This window comes from Pimephales promelas, chromosome 8 (assembly GCF_988280905.1).
Source record: "Pimephales promelas chromosome 8, fPimPro1.hap1.1, whole genome shotgun sequence".
NCBI classification, from domain to species: Eukaryota; Metazoa; Chordata; class Actinopteri; order Cypriniformes; family Leuciscidae; genus Pimephales; species Pimephales promelas.
The window spans coordinates 29,887,057-29,905,996 of record NC_142776.1 but is presented as its reverse complement, the minus strand read 5'-3'; the positions used below and the strand labels follow the sequence as shown (position 1 = coordinate 29,905,996).

Here is an 18,940-nt window from a genome sequence, read left to right as displayed (position 1 = left end):
CTCTGTTTTTATACCTGATTTGGGGTTGAGTGCATCACATTGTGCATTATAGATGTGGGTGAATTCCTGGTGGCGTCGCACGAGCTGATCTCTGCTGCCTTGAGCGGACAGGTGGCATTCTTTAAGCATCTTCTTAAGCTTTGGAACAGCAATCAAAGTGTACAAGAGCTTAGGCATCCCCTTACGCCTTCTACCACTGAAACACAAAAGCATACACAAGTCCCAGAGTCATTTTTAGAGACAAAACACATTATTTCTAAGAGGAAACCATGCTTACCTGGACAATAAGGGAATCTAAATGACACATAACACACACTATTTTATAAAGTTGTTCCACATGGGACTCAAACCCACTCATTGTGCCACTGGGAAGATGCGTGTTCACAGAGATGCCAAAGTTACATAGTTTCAAGTGAGAATCAACTCAAACCAAAGATATTGTATTTAATGTTATATTTAATAAGATCTGTCTCAGAAAATGGAACAAAAGCAACTTTTACACCAATTCTGACCGCAGTATTTCTTGCAATCAAGGCATGTGCCACATGGGATTCAAACCTACGATCTAAAAGGTTTGGGGCATGTAGGTTTGGGACATGTGATTCACCAGGCTTCTGAGGAGAACTTTCAGTGTGATAATGAGCACAAAGGATTAATATTTTAACAAGATTAGCATGCTAAGCTAACTTAATGCTAATGTAATTTATGGTTGACCTGATAACTGAAGAACCACATTAGAAAGAAATGGTTAGCATGCTAAGCTAACTGGAATAAGACCACAATAACAGGCAAGGTCACATTCGGAGATGAATGTTTTGGAAATGGTAGCGAATATAAAAAAAAAAAAAAAAAACATTTAGTCATTTCTGTGCAGCTCGGTCCAGAAATCATGAGAGACTATTTTGGTTGATCAAAGTTTGGCTGAGATACAGCCTCTGAACCCACTTTGGGTAGACTTGTGACATAACATTGAACAAAGATAAATAATAAAAAAGTTCAAAGATCACCTGGTCAGATTTGGACAAAATTTGGAGGAGCAGTTAAAAAAAACTGAATCCTGTACTTTTCAAAATGGCCACTAATGTAATGGGTGGAGTCTTAATGTAAGATATTGAATGGGATCATCATGAAGAGAGGAATCGGGTGAACTGAATGTCATTTTTCTAGAACAAATGGTCCAAAAGTTAAAACTTTTAGAAAAGTGAAATTTTGATCTGGTGGAGGAACTTCAGAGTTGGACTTATAAACTTCAAAAATTGGTCAGATTACTATTCATGACCATTACTACAAGTGTGGCAGATTTCATTATGTTCCGTTGATAGAGCTGCCATAGATTTCCCATTCGGGAAGAAGAAGAATGGTGAAGAAAACTAACAGCTACAGCCCTTTTGGGGCTTGGCCTCTAAAAAGATGAAACTTTATTAGAAACCATTCAAATTGAAATTCCATTTATTATTAACATTTTTCAAGAGAAGCAACAAATTGTCACATTAATATAAAATGCACCTCAAGTGCCTCAAGAGTGTGTTTGAGCTGTTTTTATCGTATTTTTATAACATGTAAAAATGCTACTTAGTTGGAGAGTGACTGCTCAGGTCATAGCACAAATTCTGTGTCTAGAATACTAAAAGCCCATAACTTTATAGTTTAGATGTGTAGTTCTCAACTGTCATGTGAGAAAGTAACCAACTCAAATTTCTGGCTGACTGAAACAAGGATTTGCATGCATTCGGCGTAATCCATTTTGGCCTTGATGCCAACAAACTTTCCAGTTCCACCATCTGAAAAAGAAATCCCACAAACATGACACTGCCACCGAGGCAGATTAGGTGTTAACTGGTACTGGGTTGCATTTTTCACCAAACATAGTGCTTTGCTTTTAAGCCAAATAACTTATTTCTTGTCAGACCACTAAATTTACTACCAAAATATTTCAGGTTTTGTCCCGTGGCTTTAACATGATTTAATGCCGGCCTTTCTCAGAAATGTCTTTCTCCTAGGCACTGTCCCAGAGGTGAATCTCAAGTGGTGAAGAGGCTGTTGATGTCGGGACAGTTTCTCTGATGTCAGCCAAATAGCTCTTCAACTCTGTCATTGTTTTGCTGGTCCTATGGTCAATTCTCTGAAAAGTCCTTGCTCAGTTTGTCAGGATGGCATGACTCTGGTAGTTGGCTGTATTGCTATTTACTCGTCAACTCATCTTTCTAATCTGTATAGGGGTCATAAATTGTTTAATCTTTCCCTGACATCCTTGAAAAAATGTGTCAGATCTACAATTAAAGGAAGAGGCAAGTGGCATGTCCATGATATACATTGAAACACTTTCTTTTAGGCTACTTTCTATCCTATTTGTATCTTATTTGGTATGATGCATAATTTTATTTTTATCAAATAGCTTTTAGTAGTATACATTTGAATATGACTAACACAGCAACATTTCTTCAATTTCAATTATACTGCATACAACAGCCTTCAGGCAGTACAATTAAATAGGTGTAGCAATTAAAGGTACGGTTCACCAAAGAATGAAAATCATTTTGTCATTCTAAACCTGTATGACTGACTTTCTTTTGCGGAAAAAAAACAAAACATTGGGGGGATGAAAGTCAGTGGGGTCCAATGTAGTTTGGACCCCAATGTTCTTCAAAATATCTTTTGTGTTCCACATTATTTTGAATTATTACTTATACCTAATATTAAATATAAGATATAAGTATCGGACCCAACACTATTACACAAAAATATAGACAGCTAAGCATGAAAAGCTGCACATTTCATTCATCTCTGTAGCATTAGTATGTCAGGATGGTCTTAAGACCACAGAAGTGCTGACACACACCCTCATTCATCACGTTACCCTCAAGGTGTCCAGTAAATGAAATCACTCTTTCTGTCAATCAGACATGCACACCAAATGTCGGCCCTTCAGGTGAAAAGGGGTGGCTTAGTAGAGGGGGAGGGATGCAGACAAGCTATAATTTATAGGAAATGTTATTTAATAAGGATTGAATCCATTCTTTAACCACAACTACTCTTCAGCTACTTTATAAGTGGCCATAATTTTACCCCACAGAACGAGGTTTACTTAAATTTAATTATCTATTCAAGAAAAGTTTTCAGCAATCAGTTCATTTGTTAAACTTTATCCATTATTTATTGCATCACTCCCCTTTGTCCACATTTAATCCTGGATTGGATTCTTTTTTGAAATAATTTTCGCCAACAAAAATGAACAATATCTTTCAACATTATGTCAGTTATTCATTATTCATTTGTTTTTTGTTGACCTACTGCACAAAAACCGACGATTCTGAATTTAAATAACAGCAGGTCAATTAGCAGATTCTCTAGAAAATCACTAAATGCGTCCTGCAATCAAAGAAAGAAAATACTTTTTTTTTTTTTTTTTTTCATCAAACTTCTCATAGTGCTATTGCATTACAGGGCAAATATTCTCCATACCTTCTCAATCCCTCTTTCTTGTCGTCTCGGCTCAGGCACATATCCAGATGTTTATTAATGTGCTGTTCAGGCACACACACTTCACAGACAGGACATTCCACTGCAACAAATTGTTGAAGATTATATCTTATTAGAAAAAGCACAGTTAGGCAAAACACAAAGACATTGCCATTTAAATTAAAAAAAAATATGAGATGTGAATAAAAGGATTTAAAGATATATATATAATGCATTAGGGGACAACTAGGTTTTTTTTTCTTAGACAATGAATAAAATCCACATATTTTTTAAATCCAATATTTTTAACATTTAACTAATATGCATGATTATACCAAACATACAATCTAAATAAATGCAATAAAATAGCATATGTGGCATTAGTTACCTTTAACCGCCGGCTTAATGCATTGTGATGTTGAAGGAAAAGCTGATATATCCATCTTCTCCTCTTTTACCATTGCGGTTTCCTCCACACTTTCTAGTTTGATCTTGCCTGGCAATTCCATGCACATCTCCACGGGTTCTGATTTGACTGGGGTCATGATGCTCTTCTTTTGGAAAAAATGACTGAGGGTGCTCGTTTCCTTTTTGATGCCCTTCTGTCTTGCTGCTTTGCCTTTGATCATCATAGCTGGAGTTTGAGGTGAAATAGGGGGTGATTCCAAGTTTGAGTGACACAACGTTTGCCTGGAGATGGAGAGTTACAAACAATATGTTAATAAAAGTGTGAATGCTGACAATGGTGTTGGAGTTTCTAGTTAACTCATATTTTAATCATATTATGAAACGTTCACTCTAATTTAAATATAGTAATGTAGTCATGTTAACACAAGTTTATTAAATTGACACTTTATAAATACTTTGGCCATTCAAAAATAGTTAGCATTCTATAAACTGGAATTGTGCATATACACTAGCTTTTTATATATTTTTGTCTTCCACGTAATTTGGTTCATGAAGTATATGCAAGGCACATACAATATCTAATATCAAAAACTTCTAATATCTATATAAAAACACATTTGAAGAACATAAACTGGGCCAAGGACACAAAACAAGCTGTTTGAGCAGCCTTCATCTGAGACACTAAGTTTGTCAGTAAAAGTGTTTTTGACAGCAGTACTGTGCTTCTCTGTACGATGTGTAAGCCTTCGAATATCTCCCCTTTCCCACTGAGGGAGAGTGAGAGATGAAATTGTGAAAAATCATTTCGACAGAAGGGCAGGAGGAGCGAGAAAGAAGTACATAAAAGGAAGAGTGTGAGGGAGTGAATGCATGCAGGCAAGCACCTGTCGGTTTCACAATTCCAGTGGAAATGACAGTGGAAAGCCAACAAACACATTGAGTGGCTGTAAGGCCATTACAGAGCCATAAAGTGGAGTCAATGAGGTGTGCAAATGCCACTTTCCATATTGAAACCTTTTATTTCTCTTTGTTTGACCGTTAGTCCACATATATGCACACAAAATTAAACGTTTAAGAAAAAGAAACAAGGTGTCCCAATTGGTATTAGTGGTGGTGACCATTTTTGGTCTAAATTAACATCTGAAAAGTGACTTTACCTCCTTATACGTCAATGCTATTACAAAAGATCCAACATCTCATTAAACCCACAAACAGACTAAAGCTAAAAAAGGAAATAAATTCCAATCTTCACCCATTACCCTAAGAAAAAAAGGAGAGATAAAGCCTCAATCCCCATCTTCCTGTTAAGCTAAAAATTAGATGTAATACATGTCCTGAAAGCTCTACTTACAGGATGGAATCGAGATTGAGGTCATTAAAAACTCACTATGTGGATCTATATCCCAAAACAATACATCTGGCCCCTTAACGAATAAACAAATGTGCTTTTCTAGGTTCTTTCCAATCAGTTAAGATTAAATGAAAATGTAGATAGAAAAAGAAGAGCCGAACAGCCTAAATAACAGGATTCAGGATGCACATTTTATGCACCGACTCTAGACCAAATTAGGAAAATGTGTTCAAAGTATCTGAGAGTATGTGTGTAATATGTGCTTCTGAAATATCATCATGTGTAAATTATGCCACTGGGTGCACTGTTACTCATTTTACAGGCTGTTTTTTGTAGAAGTCTTAAAGACACAGCAACAAAAAAAAAAAAAGACAAAACACAATCAGACAGATGGTGGCAAATGGTTTTTTGGAGAAATAGTCTTGACTATCCTAATAAAATAAAATGCAAAAAAAAAAAATAGAGAAATTATTTGATCCCTTTAACTTATAAACAACAAACTGTCCTAATTGTTTGGCCTTTCTTCAGTAATGCTTAAAAAAATCAGTTTGCCTTGTTTACTTTAAAAAGCCTACAAAGGCAAAAAAAAGGCTTTTCTAGTTTGTATGGAAGTGGAAACTCATTTGTTCAAACTTGGATCTCTTTGGAAGCTCCTTGATCTTCTGACAACAAGACAAGGAAGAGTCAAAGACATTGTGCTTGCAGCAGCAGTAGCTCAGACGGGTCGATATTCAGACCTGGAAGAACAAGGCTAATTGCACTCATTGTGACAAAGAAGGTCTATAATATAGGGAGAAAACTAGCTTTCCCACTAAACTCAATGCCTAGCAGAGGACAGCAGGATCACAATGTTTTTGTTTAAAATAGAGACATCCTCACTCGCAATACAGCCTACTAGGCGAGACTCCTCCTTTATGTGTACAGATGTGACGTTGACGCAAAGACATGCACAAATTTCCTGCGGAAATCCACCAGTATAAATAAAACCACTGGAATAAAAAACATTATTACAATTCATCCATGATTCTAAATAGACAACTAAACTCAATAACATGTAATTTACTAGAGGTTCAACTTCTGACAAAATGAATGAAATTTTTGGCCCTCTAGGGGTTAAACAGACTGTATGCGTTTTGTGGAAGATCATTGTTTTGGTTGTGCTTCGGCTCTGCCTGACTGTGTGGATGAAAATGGTTATCCTACTACTCACAAAATATTCACGGGACTTCCTGGGAAAATAAATTCCAACACAGCGCTAAAAAAAGTGCAATGAAATGACCGTTCAGAAAATACAATGTTTTAATGAACTTTGTTAGAGAGCGACATATGGCAATATATCTGTCCAATAAAATACCTAACTCACTTCGCTTGCTTTTACACCATCACAAATCCCTAAGTTCTCACCACATCATAAAAGCCAAACCAATGTTGATTTTTGATGAATTTTGAAGCTCTGTTGTGCTCTCTCTTTGCCAGTAGACTCTCCTCTGTTTAGCCAGGGTTTTTTTTTTTGTTTGTTTTGTTTTTTCCATTAAATTTGGATCGCTAGTACTGAGTTTTTTATAGGTTTACCGATACCAGTATTTAGGTTTGACCATGCATGCCGATAACCGATTATTCAACTGATATTTTTTTTTACATTGATACTGGATTAAAAACAAACACTCCAAATAAAACAGTGCTGAACTGAAATGTGCTAAACGAAATAAATGTATAAAAATGAATATATTAAAGTGAGAACTTCTACAGAACAAACTCTACATTAAAATCTTACAGGCCAAATATGTGTTTTTTTTAGCTATAACTTAGAACATTTGTAAATTTCATAGGTAACACTTTGCAAGTCCCATTTGTTAACAAGGATGTAATATAGCTTTCATGAACTTTACAGTTTTACTGCATGCATTATTTTATTTTGAGCAATACAGTTTTACCTTGATCGTTCATGTTAGTTTATAGTACATTGACTAAGGTAATAACAGATCTAATAAAAAATTTAAATGAAAACTTAATTTAAAAATGCATTTCTAAATGTTGAAATTCACAAACAGTGAATAATACTTCTATAACACGTATTAACCTTAGTTAATGCTAAAAATGGAATCTTATTGTAAAGTGTCACCATTTCATATAAATCCAAAGAGTCATGCTTAAAGATGGCCATATTTAAAAAAAAAAAACTGCAAAGGCTATAGCATTAAAATTACATAGATGTAGACCTATATTAGATGTATAGTCTCTTACTTTATTTTCTTCTCGTTAAGAACACTTGATGATTATCAAATTGAAATAACAACATATATTGAAGTGTTAAAAAATAACTGAAATCGAATGCGTTTCTGATTCGTAAACAACTTAGCTACTGATAGTTTGTTATTAGTCCTCTAGAGGACGCTCTCGCTCTGTAGCAACGGACACAACCCGGAAAAATTATCGGCGTGGATTTTGGTCGATAACAATAGTTCCACCAATCAACTATTGGTACCGATATATCGGCAAAACCGATGAATCGGACGACCTCTAGCGTTTTTATCAGAGTGTACTTTTGTGACAATTTTGATTTACTGTAAACTAAATAATGATACTGTGTGGCTGAAAGACCACAGCTTTGTGACGCTGTTTCATACCTATACATGATGACAGCTGCTGCTTCTGCGTCAGCGCAGATATGAATGTTCCAATGTGATCGTACTTGTCAAAGGTTTAATAGACAGACAAATCATTCTCATTTAGGAATAAGATGTTTGAATCGAGATTGTGATCTTTTAAAATTGAATCCCATGTACACATATATGAATGTAATAAATCACAAAAAGATATTCAACCCAAGATACACTACAAAAAGAAAGGCACAAAAAAACAATGGTATGTCTAAACTACAGCCCTTAACAACTGTCCCCAATGCCCTGTCCTAAAAGATGACACATGCCTTTGACATCATCACTCTGAAAAAGCAGGAAATTAAAACACTGTCCCATAAGGCATCTTTCTCTTCATACAGATGGCCATCTGAAACTAGGCACATTCATGGGTAAACACAGAGGAGACTGATGGCACATAGAGAGACTGATTTGGAGACTGATAGCACATAGAGAGACTGAAAACCCAATATCACAAAAAAAACTACTGTGCACTCTGGCTATTTACTTACTGACTTACACTTTTACACTTAATGTGAGGTGGTACACATGGGAAAAGTCTTACTATAGGATAGTAGGTTTACAATAAACAGCATATACATTTGTTGTTGTTCATTTTTTGTCAAGTTTCTTAAGTAAGTTGAAGACTTTGTATGTCTGTTTTTTCTACAGTCTGAGAACTTAAGACTCTTTGGAGAGAAATATGGCCGAGCAGCTTCCTTGAGTCCTGCAGCAGGTGAAGTATGCCAAATATAGACCTGAATATAGAAAATAAAATCCCACTTGATTGTTGAAAATTCCAAATCTCATGGCAGACTTGGACGTTAGGTCAAATGAATTACATTTTCAAGTTTGGGAGAAAGAGATGGAGGACACTGCAATCAATAAAGCACTAACATTAATTCTTAAGTAAATCTCATAATTCTAATAAATTAGCTGATTTTCTGATACTGTACCTTCAGGCAAGTTCTTGAACTTAAGGATACATTGATGGATATAGAGTTACTGTCAGGGATAGTAGTTTCATGCACATGGCAGAACTGAAGCATAAGCTATCTTTCATAGGAACAACATTTGTAGTTCCAATTCAAAGAGAACTCCTGTGACCAAACATCAATCAGCATGTTTGGGACTTTGTAGCTAAAGACAAAAAATGTATGTGGAATTTATGTAGTTTTAAAAGGTAATCATAATTTATAATAGTTTATTTTACTTTTTAAGTCACTCATTGGATTCTATTCATAGTCATGTCTACCAACATATTCCAATAACAGAAGTCTCTATATATGCAGACTGAGTGACATGCACCAGATTCAACCTTTACCTTCTGAGATTAAATCCTTGAGCAAATGAAGACTGAATATGACCTCACACTCTGTCCATATATCAAAAACGGACCAATATCAAAGTATTTTCCATTGAATTTAAAGTAATGAATTTTTCCTGTTCAATTTTATCACTACCCATTTATTAACCCACAACTGACTTTCTATCAGACGGATATTCAGGCCAACACATTTTGTGCAGCAGTAGAATCTGGAGTGCAGAAATTAATTGCAAATAATTCACAGAGTGATCAAGCCTTCTTAATCATATAAGAAAATACCATTTAAAGAGTTTAAAGTTGCAGTCCGCATTTTTTCCTCTTTGTCGCCATCTCTATTAGAAATCTGCAATTGCAGTTATTCGCGGATTTATCAACTTTACGCGAGTTGTGCCTCGGCACAGCACAGCGAGAATGAATCCGATGTTTTGAGGAGAATGTGAGACTAAGTTGCCACGGTGGCGTGGATATTGTCAATTGGAATCACACTTCTGCTTTTTGGAAGTATGACCAACATAAGAATGTATGTTATAAATTCCCTAAATTATCATCTGAACATGTAACATCCACTTTTGTTCTGCCCAACTAAGGGGAAAAAAGCATTGCAGTAAATCAAGGTGATTAAATCTAACGATCGCTTATCATATCACATCAAACCATGCAAATTATACTTTGTTGTCAAATTGTTCATGTTAACAACAAAAGCATTGTGTGACTAGAGACTAAAAAGTCTTTTGCATTTTACAGCGGGTGAATCTGTTGTCACTTGTGATTGTCGTTTGAACCTTTCTGGATCTGCCATCAAATTGATACGTTTAATTACAGGAAATAAAGTGCTGTGAGAAAAAGCTATAAATCTCCACCTCCAACATCCTCACTCGCAATACAGTCTACTAGGCAAGACTCCTCCTTTATGTGTACAGATGTGACGTTGACGCAAAGACATGCTCAAATTTCCTGTGGAAATCCACCAGTAAAAAATAAAACCACTGGAATAAAAACATTATTACAAGCTTACCGCTTTGAATCGAGCCAAGGCAAGGAAATAGTTTTGAACACTGGCTGGTACTTGTAAGTTACAAACTGGAGCTTTAAAGTGCATATTGCAGGATTTCTTTCTTTCAAAACAAATATATAACCTTGTATGAAAATACCATATAAAAAGTAATGCAGGATTTAAAATTTTGCGAGAGATAAGGGTACAAATTTAGTAGAAAACGAGACAGTTTCATTGTCCGTGTTGAAAAAACTTTTTTTTTCCCAACATCACGTCATATTACGTCACAAGAGGGAGTCGTGTGCCGGGCTCTGTGCAGGGTAGGTTGGTAATCAGTAGAAGTGGCCGTGATTCAGTGTGTTTTTCGGTGGTTGTTGTATTTCAATTTATTTTCAACCTCATGGTAAATTATGGCCTGTCAGGAAATTAAGTCCACAGGTCACCTAACAAGAAAAAAGATGGTGCTATCTTCCGTGCCTGGGTGTGTTTTGTGCAGGTGAAGAGATGGGACATCACTTCTACATCTGCTTCGAAAAATTTGATAGTTTGTAGCGTTTACTATAGACCGGATGATTATAATCCCGGTGATATGATGGAGTTCAACATGGGATGCCAAAGTAAGAACCAAGTGAGACTCCGCCGGGCTGGTGAGGTTCCGCCAGTGCACACACTCACTCACAGCACCTTCATCAGGTCATGTGGTTCGGCCACCGGCGGGAAACATGATCAGTCACTGATCCGTCAGAGATCACTTATTGTACAACTGTTTTACAAAATGTGTTTTGTCTTCATATCGTCAGCTAACGTGGATATGGGCCTATCCATAAGCTAACACTGGTCTCTCACCAAGACACCTGCCCTGTTCTCCTCACACCACAAATCAATTTGTCTCCTCTGACCGTTGTTCTGTCTAATCCTGACCCGTCACTGCTCTCTTGGCCGCATAGCAGGCTCATAATTATATGACTGAGGTCCGTCATACGGGTAAAAATTTACAATTTCCTCAGTGTCCAAACGTCATTGTAATCCATTGCTTTCCTATTGCTTACTTTAACCGCACTCCCTCCCGTTACGTCACTTCCGGTTGGGTGGTTTTCAAATGCAAAAGTAAAATTCTAACAAAACGACTCCAAACACCTTAATAGCGTTTTTAAGTATATATTTATAGAGAGGCTGTATTAACATTAAGTGACATGGCATCTGACGCACAGAAGCCAATGGTACGTCACTATGCATATTGGCACATCCGGTCATCAATATTAAAGCAACAGATGAGAATTGTGGCATGCAGTGCATCGGTGCATCACTAACTGGCACATGCCATTAATGTCAGTGATGCCACTATCCACTGGCACATGCCAATAATGTCAGTGATGCCACTATCCACTGACAAATGCCAATAATGTCAGTGACGCATGCCACTATCCACTGGCACATGCCAATAATGCCACTATCTACTGGCACATGCCAATTACTCCATGACAAAATCACCCCAGTCATTCTACAATGATTCACTCTTTCCAAATAGAGCTATTCAAGTCATCTCGTGAAATTGTTTTTATAACACAATATATATTGCAGAAAAATAAAATATCAAAATGCCATTTTTTACCAATATCGTGCAGCCCTAATCCTCACTATGCGTTTTCTATACAGAGTTGTCGATATCGGTAAATATCGGTATCTGCCATAACAGCAATAGTATTGGACACAATTTTCACATCGGTGCATCACTAACTGGCACATGCCATTAATGTCAGTGACACATGCCACTATCCCCTGGCACATGCCAATGAAGATCGGATGTGCCAATACCCATAGTGGCATGTGCCATTGGCTTCTGTGTGTCAGATGCCATGAAACTTAATTTTACTTTTGGAGATATATTTAAACATTATTTGGAATTTTACTCCTACATTACTTTTCTATGCATTGACTCAATATGCCCAATATCATTTGACCATGTTTAAATCCATTTTGCATAATTCCAATTTCCCACATAACAAACAATGCAAAAAAAGAAGATCAGACTCACTGATAATCTAAATGAAATAAATGCTTATATTTTTAAAAAAAGATGTAAACTTTACCTGGCTGATTGGAAGCTCTGAACTAATTCGTCTAATAATCTGTTGTTCCTCAGGTCTTGTTCTGTTGACGGCTGCAAGGAGAGTTGAACTAAGATTAATGGAAACTCACTGTTTATTGAAAATCTAAACTTAAAATATTACAGACAGCTGGATTAGAGTTCATATTATTTTTACATGCTGATACTTACCGAGTTACAAACAGGACACAACAATTTAAAGGAGAGAAACTTCCGTATGCACAGAGAACAAACTGTTTGGAATATAAAAAAGAAAATAAGCAATAATTAAGTATCTTGCTAAGAGAAATTATGTCAATTAAAACATAACAGGATATAAACTGAACTGTAAAAGTGATATGATACGTACAGTTGTGTGAACACTGGGTCATCATGGTGATGTTGAGAAACTCAAAGCAGATAGGACATCGGAGGAGAGTGTCCATACCCTGATGCACACAAAAAAATATACAAGATCTAATATCAAACAAACCTGCATATCCCTCCTGAGTCCTGACAACTGGAAATCTATGACACTGCGCTTCGTGATATGTTCTCAATGACGTACAAGGATGCACGCAATGCAATTTATTCTCTTCAATTTCATGGAAGCATGCAGCTGGCATGAAACAACATAAACACACATTGGTGTGTGTTATATCTAGACAAACAACAACTGAAAACAGAAAAACATCAGATGACTGCTGCATTGCGTTTATCTTATAACGTTAACGTTACACATGTGAGCAGCAAACAACACATTCGTAGCGGATAAACTTGGTTTTAACAGGGCTAACGTTAAGTAAAGTTGAATATATGAACGTACTTTGAGACATGACAGGTTCGGCGGTAAATCCACTTCATTTAGCTGAGCCATCTATGCAAATCCCTGTGTTGTTATTAGCTTTAGTACGATAAAAAAAAATCTGTACAAAATAATTAGAACTGTAGCTCTCTAGATAACAACAATAAACTCCCGCGCATCGCTAACACTTCCTGCAATATCGTCACTTCCGGTTGAATTCACGTAACGTCAGTATGACGTTTGTATTTTGACAGAAACTTGAGATTTTACTAAGGATGGAACACTTGCAAAAGCCAGATGTTAAAGTAATAAAGATTAAAGTAACAAGGAACATAATCCTTAAATTAGAATACAATGTGTTTTAAAATGTAAAATATTTAACAATAGCATATAATTACAAACAATAATTAACAAGTAATTTATGTTTTAGATAGGCTATAAATGTGCTTCTTTCAAATAATTCGTATATTTATTGAATTTTATTAAAAAGGCCTTGTTTCGTCATGCTTGCCTGGTGATCAAACATTTGAAGGGGTCAAGCCACAGTGTAATCCTTATATTAATCCTTAATATAATCCATAATATTAATGATTAGGCCTTGCTTTGTTAGCTCACATTCTGTGGTGAACAATTAATCTATGTTAATAAATAAATGTTAGTAAATAATTAAGTTAATACCTACACAGAAAAAAAAAAAGTCCTGGTTTTAGCATCTTTAATCAAAACCTAAAAAAATAGCTTTCGCTCTGGAATGCCGTTCTTTTGTGGATTACTTCACTTTGACGGCTTGGGCAGAATAGGCAAGGCTCATCTCAAACGTGCCTAATATCTGCCCACCGACTGTCAGTCTATGACAAGCAAGAGATGGCTGATGGCTTCACTTCCTGTCTCCTGAGATAACGTCATCTGATAGATTTTTGAAGGCAACATAGATGTATCCTTCACTGCCTTTGATATCCCACAATGTGCATTCTATTCGGTGACAGTTGAGCTAAAAAATAAAGATGGCATCTGAAAGTTGCGGATAGTTGCTGGTCAGTTTGTGTGTGGCTACATTTTTGACCAAAGTTTTCTACTTCTGATGACATTTCTAGTGAAAAAAATGTATAAAATTAAATATTTGTTTAGTTTTCACCAAAGCTCACTTTTTGGTGTAGATATGTATGCTAAACTGCTATGCTTCTTCAGAAGTTTGAAATCATGCCTGATAAGGCAGCGAGACAACCATAATAATACAATCATAAGTGGAGACAGTAAGCACATAAAACAGTTCAACATGGAGATAGACGGAAACTAGTTGTCTACTAGCCTACCCCTGTTTTCCCCTTACACATGTGTGTAATTTGCTCAAATGCATTCCCTTTTAAATATTCAAAATGACTTGCAGATTTGCAGATAGAAAAAAAAATACATTATAAATATTTTGACAGTAAAAGTGAGGCTGCAGATCACGTGTCACTAAACCAAATCAGTGATCATAACGCTAGACGCAAGGTGCTAGGTGTGAGATTGAATGAATAACTCTGAATGTCAAGGCTAAGGGGGGAAAAGTAGATAGCCTATAGGCAAATACAATCTAGGATTTTAAGGTCAATTTGTTATGTGTTTTCTGAAAGGTTAGTGTACTACTTACTGTACCAAACAAAGAGATTCAATGCAAACAGGAATTTGTAGAGTAATATTATTGCACAAAAAGAAGAATTGAGGCCAAATCTGCTCACAATGTGAACAAAACATAACAGAGTGATTTAGACATGAGTAGGAATAAAGAGGGTTTCATACAATATTGCAGTAAAAAAAAAACACTACTGCTTACTTTAAGTAAAATCACATACAATGACTGATTACCTATAGGCTTGACTTGGATAGCCATCATCAAACCTAAGTGCTCCAAGCTTGACATGCGAGTATGGAAAAGTAAAACACACATTTTGATGCTACCTTGAGGATCAATTGGATTTTTTAGATATTTATTTTAGATCAATATGATTACAAACCAGGCTGACTGACAAGTCTAAGTATTCATATGTTGCAAATGACTTAAACCTGAAAGAGGTTATTCTCCAATGTGTACAGGTGCCTCTCTTTGTGGGAATAGTGTTTGGGCAAAATGTAATGAAAAGCAAAGTGTGACTGCAGTCTTAAATGCCAAGACATGAAAACAATGGGTTCTCAAATGAACAGACCATGACCACCAGGGCACATTTTAGGTTTGGAAGTTTGACATACATTGCTGAGTACTGTAAAACCTGTAAGGGTAGAAAAGGGGGGCTTTCACCATTTTGTGTATTGGCAGTTACAATTATACAAAATGCGTTAGATGGTTATTTAATATCCACAATGGGCATTTGACTAAGGTTTCTTTATTTATCTAAATCAAAAAAACAAAAAAAAAACATTCTATCAAGTTCAAGTAGTGGTGGCACTTTATTGACTTCCTAATTTAAATTTACTGCTATGATGATTAAAAATGTATAACCGCTGTAACTTTATATTGCAGTAGTGTTCTATAGCGTAATTGCAATTTGGCTCTAAAAAACTTTTTCATTTTTTTTTTTTTTTAAAGAAGATAGCTTGCAATTTTTTTTCTCCAAGGACAGAACACATTTAATTGAGAATTTCATTGATTTCATTGAGACCAAGCTTCATCTGGAACTTTCAGATAAATCTAGACAATGTTTGTAAAAACATGTTTTTCTTGGAGCATTATGAAGTATTTTTGACACATCTCAGCCTTCAACCTGGCTCTCCTACTAAATTGGACAACTGTTGAACCTCCTCTATCATCAATCAAGAACGGCTGACGCAGGCTAACGTCTGTACCTTAGGGCTTCTGTTAAGAAACTGGAAAATTTTATGGAGCCATGGGTAATATGGATAGAGCCAGATCCAAATCCTTAAAGAGATTCTGTTGCAGTCAGCCAGAGATTTCACTTAAGATTTATTTTCCATAAGGACAATGGGTGTCAAGAGAGTGATTTGCGCGGAAAAAGAACTTCCCGAAAACTCTTCTCCTGATTCACAAATACTTCGTAAACGTCAGATGTGATAGTGAAATGTGTGTGTTAATGAATTCCAACCAGTCGTAAATGGGATGCGCGTCCACGTTCATTCTCAATTATACCATAAATCAGGCCCATTATATCCGACTGACATCTACGTATATGCATATATTAACATGAATGCGAATGAAAAAGAAAGATTTCTCGGATGCAGAAATTGAAGTTTTATTATCAGAAGTTCATTCAAAATGCCACATTTTATTTTGGCACATCAGGTCCTCAAAAGGAAGCTTGGCAGCATATTACAGATGCAGTTAATGGAGTTTCATCTGTTAATCGAACAGTCCCAGAAGTGAGAAAAAAATGGTTTGACATTAAGCTTGACAGCAAAAAACGAATTAGTTCACTTCGGAAAAATAGTATTCAAACTGGAGTCCGCCATCGATCACCAGATCTGCTATTACTGGCTCTCATAATAAAAGTAGCCTAAAAAGAAAAACCGTATGTAATTAGCTACTATATAAAATAGTTTTTTTCAAAATGCTGTTAATGCTGTTCAAAATGTGATTAAGGTGAATTAAAATGCAGCCTAATGAGCAAAACGTTCGGATGTTAAGCGCACCGCAGTGTGGCTGGGAGCAGGTGTAGGCCTAGAGACCTAAGAGGTTCGTTCATTCGACCGTAAGTGGACTGCGAAGTGGACTTCACATGGTATTTCGCCATCTTAAGTGAGATTCCAATTCGAAGGGAACGAACATGTTCAGTTCGAAGGGCACTGCAAACGGCATAGGGAATAAGGGGACATCGATACATCACTTCACAGGAAGTCAGTGAAGTCCACTTCAACTTATATACCGTGTTCAGGGAGTAGGGAGCAGTGAACACTGCGCAGGGACCCTGTCGAATGGAACGCACCTCTAGATTTCTTGCATACCAACTAACATTTGGAAAATACGAACTTTTTAATGAATCCAAAAATTTACTCCAGAACCATTTTACACACGATTTACACACAAATGTGTTCTGCTCGTGTTTCATGAATGATACCAAATGACCTTAAGCAAAAAGTAAATAAAGAAATCGCCGGCAAAAAAAAGAAATGAAATATTCTGAAATGACGCGCAGAGCCCAGACTGTAGGCTAATTCAAATATAGCCTATAGCTAATTGGGGGAAAATATGTAGAATGACCTGAAAATTGCAGATTGAATAAAATCTTGGTACAGTTACAGTATGGCAATTATAATCAACGCATTCTCACCCCAAGGCGTCACCTTTGACCATGCTTCAATATTTGACGTTTTAGGCGCCCTTTAGCGTCACTTACATGACGCGATCCTACGGCGTCATCTAACTGACGCTAAAGGAAAGCGTCAGTTAGAGGACGTGGTTAGGTTTAGGTGTGGGGTGGGGGTAGGGTACACGCGATCCTAGGGCGTCATCTAACTGACGCTAAAGGGCGCCTAAAGCGTCAGATATTGAAGCATGGTCAAATGCTTCCCAAGGCGTCAGTTAAGTGACGCCTTGGGGGTGAGAATGGGCTGTTATAATTGAATATTGGGGGTGGAAAATTAATGCAAAGACTTAATGCTATAGAAATGAAAGCTTTAGCATAAGTTCTGCCAGGAAGACTTAATTACTGCGTCACATAATTACCTTCAAATCTATCCAATCACGTCCTTATTCTTACTGTAGAGGTACTTTGAGTTTGAGTTCGCAAATGCCGACACGACAACAACCTCTATCCTCCCCACCACCACCAGGATGGTACTTCCCGGGGGGGTTGGCTGCGTCCCTTCGTCTTCAGGCAGGAGATGCTCATCCACTACCCTCGGATTATGAACTATGGACGGTGCCTACGCCAAAGAACTTTGTGAATAATTCACCTACTTTTATGATACTTAAATTATGCTGTTTAGTCCATTTTTGAGCTTGACCAAAACACCATGGTCACCATTCACCTTCAGAATAAAAAGAGCCTCCTTCCACTATTTTGCGGTCCATGGGGGGGAAATCATTGGCATTTATAGAAAATTAAAGCAGAATTATCCTTTTTGAGCAAGCTATCCTTTAATACAATAGATATCAGATATCATCTTTGAATCACACAGATGACTTAAATAGCAAAAGTCCCAGTTTTATTTATTATCCTCTGATTGTTGAAGAATAATTATGGAGGTCAATTCACAAACACATGCACATGCTCTCAGGGGACTTGTAAATGTCACAGGCAATCAGTTCTCGGGCTCAATTCATTTCATTAGTCTGACTGATTAAATACCTGAGGATAAACCAATACATCTTCAGTGCTCAATCTCATTAACTAGGATTTCGAAGGCAAGATCATTCTTTGCTCACTTAGTTTATGTTTTTGAGGGAGTTTTCATTTGTTTTCCTTGTTTTAGAAGAATTAGAAACACTTTTGGTTCGAGATCAAACAAATAAGACAACTCATGAACAGAGACATGGTGGCATAAAAAAATAGGCATTTCTTAGGTTCTGAAAGGCATTAGATCACAAAAACACCTGCAAAAGCAATTATTTGCATACAAAAATGCTTTCTCTCTCACACTACACATGCAGAAACGCTCAATGTTGAAGGTAACCAGATTCTTTGTCAACCAGACATTCATTGCCTTGGGCTCAGAAGGTGATATTAAACTATTCAGAGCTGTTCCACTGCAAGCAGCAATCGCATTTGGAACAGGATGATGTTCAATTACTAAAAAACACGTCACACAGCAATCTTGTGGCTGCTATAGCTTGGGTTTCAATCAAAAAGGCAGCCAAATATTCTGTTACAGCAAGGCACTGACTTGAATGGAAAATGACCTAAATGCAGATATACAAAACATATTTTGCTGAATATA

The 18,940-nt window shown here is 36.6% G+C and overlaps 1 protein-coding gene across 5 annotated transcripts in view; it reads right to left on the bottom strand.

The window, feature by feature from the left end:
- rad18 (RAD18 E3 ubiquitin protein ligase) overlaps positions 1-13,290 on the bottom strand; it is a 37,834-nt gene extending 24,544 nt beyond the window's left edge. For 2 of the 5 annotated variants that reach the window (XM_089134348.1, XM_089134347.1), the window contains exons 1-7: positions 13,091-13,289; positions 12,635-12,713; positions 12,457-12,518; positions 12,269-12,339; positions 3,848-4,149; positions 3,463-3,562; positions 15-196 (exon numbers count right to left, since the gene is read on the bottom strand). In XM_089134348.1, the coding sequence (XP_088990474.1) occupies positions 15-196; positions 3,463-3,562; positions 3,848-4,149; positions 12,269-12,339; positions 12,457-12,518; positions 12,635-12,713; positions 13,091-13,141 (847 nt within the window). In that variant the 5' untranslated portion in view covers positions 13,142-13,289. Of the gene's footprint in view, positions 1-14; positions 197-3,462; positions 3,563-3,847; positions 4,150-12,268; positions 12,340-12,456; positions 12,519-12,634; positions 12,714-13,090 lie in introns of all 5 variants that reach the window. The other 3 variants (XM_089134349.1, XM_039659667.2, XM_089134350.1) reach the window with 2 other exon arrangements.
- Positions 13,291-18,940: the final 5,650 nt, after the last annotated feature.